The 6,665-nt window shown below is 38.2% G+C and overlaps 1 protein-coding gene across 1 annotated transcript in view; it reads right to left on the bottom strand.

The window, feature by feature from the left end:
• Positions 1–3,202: 3,202 nt before the first annotated feature.
• The window catches only part of LOC104943269 (phosphatidylinositol 5-phosphate 4-kinase type-2 gamma-like), a 5,897-nt gene continuing 2,434 nt past the window's right edge, over positions 3,203–6,665 (bottom strand). The window contains exons 5-6 of the mRNA XM_010768616.1: positions 5,998–6,101; positions 3,203–5,146 (exon numbers count right to left, since the gene is read on the bottom strand). Of these exons, the coding sequence (XP_010766918.1) occupies positions 5,066–5,146; positions 5,998–6,101 (185 nt within the window). The 3' untranslated portion in view covers positions 3,203–5,065. The remainder of the gene's footprint in view (positions 5,147–5,997; positions 6,102–6,665) is intronic.

Genomic DNA, 6,665 nt, shown 5'->3' with positions numbered 1-6,665 from the left:
CTGTGTTTCTGAGTGAAGCCACCAGATGACTCTTTCCAGCTCTGATGTTAACAGATATCTGAGCAATCAAGCAGCCAGGAGCTTCTACCATCCCATTTCTCATTAACATACTCACACACACATGACAGGACATCCTCAGTTGGTAGTGGGGAGCGGTGTAGAAATCCAGGAACGCCCACAAAGGTTTTATGCATTTCAAAATGTACATTCAACACTCAATCAAATAGGACATAGAAACTTGGGTGTTGCCATTTTCTGCTGCTTCTCGTCACTATTTAATTGAAGTCCTTTATTCATTGTACAGGTACAACTGAATTAAAAAGTGATCCTGTCAGTGCATAACAAGAGTATTACTCAACCTTTTACTTCCCTACATTAATTTGAAAGCTTAAGCTATATTTAAAATCAGGATTTTCCATTCTAAACTGTTCAGATGGTTTGATTTAAATAACAATTTGAATCCCATAAGATCAAATTGGTATTACATGACACAGCCATCCTTGGATTAATAAACAAAGACAGCAGTTTTGAAGAAGACTAGAACGTTAGGTCGGTGGTTATCCACAATGTACCCATAACTCAGGTCTGCTTCAATATGTACTTTGGTGTTCATATTGATAGTACTCTTAGCTGGAGATCCATGTTGAAAATCTCTGCTTTTATCTCAATAGTGGAGATATTTCTTCACGTAGAGCTTAAGGTCTGTGGAGTTGAGCAGAAGTAGAATGAAAATATTTACGATTACACATATACACAGTTTGCTATGTGCAATGGCAAGCAATTGTTCTTCCCCTGTCATTCCTCAAATATTTGATGCAGCTATGCTTAAATTTTCCCTTCAGTCATTGTGGCTGTCATACATCCCTTTGTTTACTTCAGGAGCATAGTGACATCACTATGTAACACTTGCGTTTCTATTGGCTAGCGCTCCAACCCATTGTACGTGACAATGGGTTGGGGGGCAGGACATATGTCAGCAGTTGACAAATCCCAGCAGAGCCAGTCAGCTAACCAATCAGAGCAGAGCTTTTTGAACATTAAACCTGAAGACATGTCAAAGTAGAGGCACAAAATACAAATATGACCCCTGAAAATGAGCATTAGGGCCCCTGTAAAAGTCGTAGAAAAGGTTAATTTTACCGTGCATTTTAAAAGGCACATTGGTGAATCACAGAAGTGTTTTTACTTTGGTGCATGCTATGATCCATTCTCATTGAATTGGTTCCAAAAGTTATCTAAAACGGAAACAGCTAATTTACTTCAGGGTAAGACAGCCGTGCCTATCTTGAGTTTTTTTTTGTATTTAACAGTTTTTAATTTGCATTAACTTATTCAGATTTTTCTCAATGCATTACCTTGCATGATCCCGTTTGTGAATATGTGCAGCCGGGAGGGATGGCGCAGCAGATACGGTTAAAATAGACACCAGTAAGCAGAGAACAATGCCAGGAAGGAAGGAAACGGAAACACACACACACACACACACACACACACACACACACACACACACACACACACACACACACACACACACACACACACACACACACACACACACACACACACACCAGATTTGTGTGAGAGTTTAACTCATCTTAAATTGCACAATTAACAATATAAATCTATCTAATTTCCTCTAATGAAATGTAGCATTAAGCAGAGGTCAGCAGCTGTCCTCGCCAAGGTCACGTCAGAGGTCAGCAGCGTTGTACGGAGTGAAAGCAGGATTTGTGTTGGCTGTGATTCAGGCTGTTTATCTGCTGCGCTCAGCAGTTTGCAGCTCGATGACCTCCTTCTGTCTCGCTGCTCGTCCTGCCTCGACCCTATTGTCTAAATGCGTTCCTTCTCTCCACTCTGGTGAAACAGGAAGGAACCGGTCAGCGAAACCACATCTCAAAAGTGAGACTGAAGAAAGTCCCTGACCTCTAGCATGTTACTTAAGATTTCATTAAAACAACTTTAATTCAATATACGTTTAGTTAACATGATATTCTGACCGGCAAACTACACAAATAATACCTTACACTGCAGGGACAACATGTAGTGATGTATGCAGCTGGGAGCCTGTTGACCTCTGACCCCACAGATACCAAGTGTATCCTAGTTCAACATGATAGCGTAATATTTGCCTATAAGTACTAAAACACAAAGTAACACAGGCTAATGGGAACGTTTTTAGCAGTGGTGGATATAATGAAGTACATTTACTATTTTGTACTTTACCTGAGTATTTTAAACTGACATCTTTGGTTACGGTACAGATTAAGATTATTTGTTAACACAAAACTCAAATGAATTTAGAAATAAACATTGTCATATTGGAAGTGCATTTATCTAGCTGCAGTATCCGAAGTAATTAAGGTTAGCTCCACATGTATGCATCATAATACTGTAATTTAATGTGATTCTGAAATGGGCCATTAAGCATATATTTTGATGCCAATACGTTAAGCAAGATTTTGAAGCAGGACTTTTACTTTCAAAAGACTTTTTTTATAATTTAGTTATGCTACATTTGCTTGAGTATAAGATCTGCGTATTTCTTACATTACTGGTTATTAGTTGTGCAGGTTTTAGGTGTAAAAATATATATAATATGACTAATTAAAATGTTTGACCTGTTGATAGCGATAAGCTGTAATCAGCATTGTTGGGAAGGGATTTTTTTGTGTAATAGGAAACATATTATAGTTAAAAATGTAATAATCACTATTTTTAATTCAACAAATGAATGTTAATATAATTAGATAACTTTTCTCAAGGTTTTAAACTGGGAATTAAAAGCTGTACAATCCTTAAGACATGATAAATTACATAAAGTACATACAGTTAAACCACGGAGTTTAGCTCAGACTCAGCACGTTTTTCAATATAACTTGAAAAAGGATCAGAGCAGTGCCACTGAACAAATGTTATAATCTACTCATAAGCTTTTTATGAGATATATTTAGTTATAACTCTTTGGTAATGAACATTTTGATTAGTAACTTATTTAATAACAATTATTTTACAATAGTTTAAACAGATAACACAAATGCAGTTAAATAATATTTCTTTAAACTAGCTACTTCCCAAAAACGCAGTTCAGGCAAATACGCAATAGTTGTAGAGAAATGTCACATAAAACCGGCACAAACATTGACCATCTGGTGGCATAAAGGGGAACAAAGTGCAATGAGAGGAAATGAGTCAAAACATTTCAGAAATTCCTTGTAAAATATATTTTGGTCCAAAACACAGATTTTTCAATACATGTGAAATCATCGAGGAGATGAGGAATCAGAGAGCTGCGCAGCCTGGCCAGTGATTCAGAAATAATCCATCATACCACCGTGCTAAGGCTAACTGCAGAAGCTACTGAAATGTAGTGTTAATGTCCACAGTGTTTTACACAGTACTCTAGTTATCACTAAATGTCAAATGTTACAATACACAGAGTGGATCCTATTCCTATCTTTGTCTAAATCCATTACAATGATTCACATTTGCCACAACACCACGTTCATAAAGGAGTCCGTACAGAATGATGGGCTCATTTCAGGAAGTGTTTCGATGTCGACACATGAAAGTATTTTTATTTAAAAAAGGCTAATCCTAAACCCCCCCCAGGCCCTTAACAGGCTCCTGTAGCCAAGAGGCACTGTCCAACATGTTTACAAGTCAAATGATTTAATGTGCTCTCTATTAAATACCACACATTTCAATTTACAAGGCTGTTCTGTACATTTCTTTTAAATTTAGTAAATATCTTGAGGAAAATCATACATGATCCATTTTAATTGCGATTCTGCTCTGTCACAACAGAGTTAATTTAATTGTATTCAAGGTGCAAATCCTGTTAGGATAAAGCTTTGATCCCACACATTTGGCACTCTAAACATTCAAATGGCCCGCATCAATAGATAAATAATATTATGCTCCAACTGTAGAATATAGACTACCATTATGGTTTTAACACCGATCATCATGTCATTATTATTCTAGGATTAAAAAGGAATAGTTTCACTTTTTAGGCAAAGTTAGCCGGTTTGCTTCGCTTAGCATAAAGACAGGAAACAGCTAGCAGGGCTGTTTAAAGAAAACAAACCCTGACAAACAGCTCCTTGCACTTAAAGAGGTGTTGTTCCTCATTTGTTTGAAATAAATGACATGTTGTGCACATTAACTGGCTTCTTTAGAGGTGCTGGATGGAGGCTGTCGTTACCTTTCTACAGAGCCAGGCTAGCCTTTCCCTCCGTTTCCAGTCTTTATGCTAAGCTAAGCTAAGCTAAGCTAAGCTAAGCTAAGCATCTGCTCATCCTTGAATAGCTTCACATTAAAAAGGTCCCTTGTGGAGTTTTCTTGTGAACAAACAAAAGTTTTGTTTACGTCATGTGAAAAACACATTCCTAAATGCAAATGTGTAATACTTTTCCCTCCTCATAAAAATATTTGTAAAGTCTTTATGTATTTTGAATCCAGCATTGTTAAAATCCATGTTCCCTTTCTAGCAGTCTTTTTAACTGCGTTTGGTGTCACCTATAGGTCAGTGGAGCAGTGGGTTTCATTGGCACTGTGTACAGGGTGCACATTTGTCAAATTGTGACCAACTCATAGAGAAATGACGGTTTGACTGCTACTAGAGGTGAAAAACGACACAAGGAACCTTAAGCATGAAAGCAGTTTCAATCTTTTCATTCAACTTTTGGCAAAAAAAGTAAATAGGCTATGATCTTCACATGTCAAACTCTTACTTTAAGTTTATATCAGGCCTGGGTACCCAGAGAGAAGTGACAAAGAAGAAAACTAAATATTTGATCTCGCACTGACGTGGTCTAACACTGATCAACAGCAGTTCATTTCCGTGTACCCTAATGCTCCAGAGTTAAACCGTTAAAGAGTGCTTAATATCTATAAGAACTGCATCTTAAATCTTAAAAATAAATATATGCATCAGAAGTAGTACATTATGTTGCTACAAACTTAAGTAGTCCCGCCTCAGATCCTCAGAAACAACGATCTGTGTGTGCGTACTATTTTCTTTTGGTCGAAGGGTAAAATAGATGGCAGCGTTCGGAGCCAAGTGTTACGCAAAGATGTTGGAGATGAAGTCGCGAAATCTTTTGGCGTACTGCTCGGGGTGGACTGTGGAGATTTCAGCGCCGGCCTGCAACAAAGAGAGGGAGGATGGAGAGAAAAGGGAAAGGTCATCAACATCATCTGTGAACAGAGTTGCAGTGTTTCCAATACATTGATTTATTTGTGGCGGGCTGCCACAATTAAATATCGTCCGCCACAAATGGGACTCATAAAAAAAAAAAAAATTATTATTTCTTTTTTTGGTGGTCTAATGGATAGTGAGGTGGGCTGATGATCGGAAGGTTGCGAGTTCAAATCCTGCCTGGAACACCACTACTAGTGTGCCCTTGAGCAAGGCACTTAGCCCTCGGTTACTCCAGGGAGAATGGCCCTGTGATTGGTCATTGTAAGTCGCTTTGGAATAAGGCGTCTGCTAAATGCCTAAATTGTAAATTATATTTTTGGGAGAATAAACCCCACAGATCCTCAACTCTGGTGTGTTTCACTCATTAACAACGCAACACAGAGCAACAAGAACGTTGGGGGGGTGCCCCCACAAATAGAATCAAATTCTGTGGGAAACACTGGAGTTGTGAATAACCCGACAGCATCCGCCTCACAAATATATGTATTCCTACAAGCAGTATTATTCCACTGTACAGTATTTCATTTTACATTATGTTCTTGTTTATCTGATTCTACCTTACATGCATATAGACTCCTACATGTACTTGGACACTTGCAACATTTAGCTTATTGTATTTTTATCCTACATACATTTGACTTCTCCTGCACTTGCACATTGGTCTTGCAACATAATCTTGCACTATTGTGTTTATACTCTGTTTCTTCTTGCCATAACTACACTGTAGCTACAATGCATGTGACCGTAACGCTTTGAACCTTGAACCCTTCTTCCTCCTCTCCCGTGCCACTCACCCCGTGTTTGACAGTTTTTGCTGCATGAGCGGCTTTCTTCTTGGCGTCGTACTGAGTGAGGACGTCGATCAGGCCCATGAAGTACACTTCCCTCTGAGGGGCTCCTGAGATGAAAGGCAGAGAACAATCAGGGAGTTTACATTTGCTGTGTCGACAGTACTGACAGAAAACACTCATCCAGATGAAAGCTCCCGGGTAAGAAATCAATATCAAAGCCTAGAAAGATATATCCTTATTATTTCCCAGATAGGAGATGATTTTGGAATTACAGATTCAGGGTTTGGACACACTGCATCTAAGGAATTATTTGCTGGTTGTTTTCTTTATTCATCGTTTAAACTTCATGTCTCTACAATATTTGAAAATTGTGAAAAAAAGGCGACATCTTAAAATATACATATTCCTATGAAACTAAGAAAATAGCTCTTTAACCGGCCAACATCTAAAATATTTTCCATTTAAAGAGATGTCAAACAGAGAAAAGGCCGCAAATGATCACATTTCAGGAGCTGGAGGCTGGAGGCAGGAAAATCTCACAATAATAATGATGATATACTCTGACTAATATTTCTTATCTCTACAGCAGGGGTGTCAAACTCAATTTCATCACGGGCCACATTAGCATTATAGTTGCACTCAAAGGGGCCGGTTGTAAGTATATAAATATA

This window comes from Notothenia coriiceps, unplaced genomic scaffold, assembly GCF_000735185.1.
Source record: "Notothenia coriiceps isolate Sejong01 unplaced genomic scaffold, NC01 NC01_scaffold00005845, whole genome shotgun sequence".
Classification (NCBI taxonomy): domain Eukaryota; kingdom Metazoa; phylum Chordata; class Actinopteri; order Perciformes; family Nototheniidae; genus Notothenia; species Notothenia coriiceps.
Note: the sequence above shows the minus strand (reverse complement) of the source record. Positions and strands in the feature narration are given on the sequence as shown.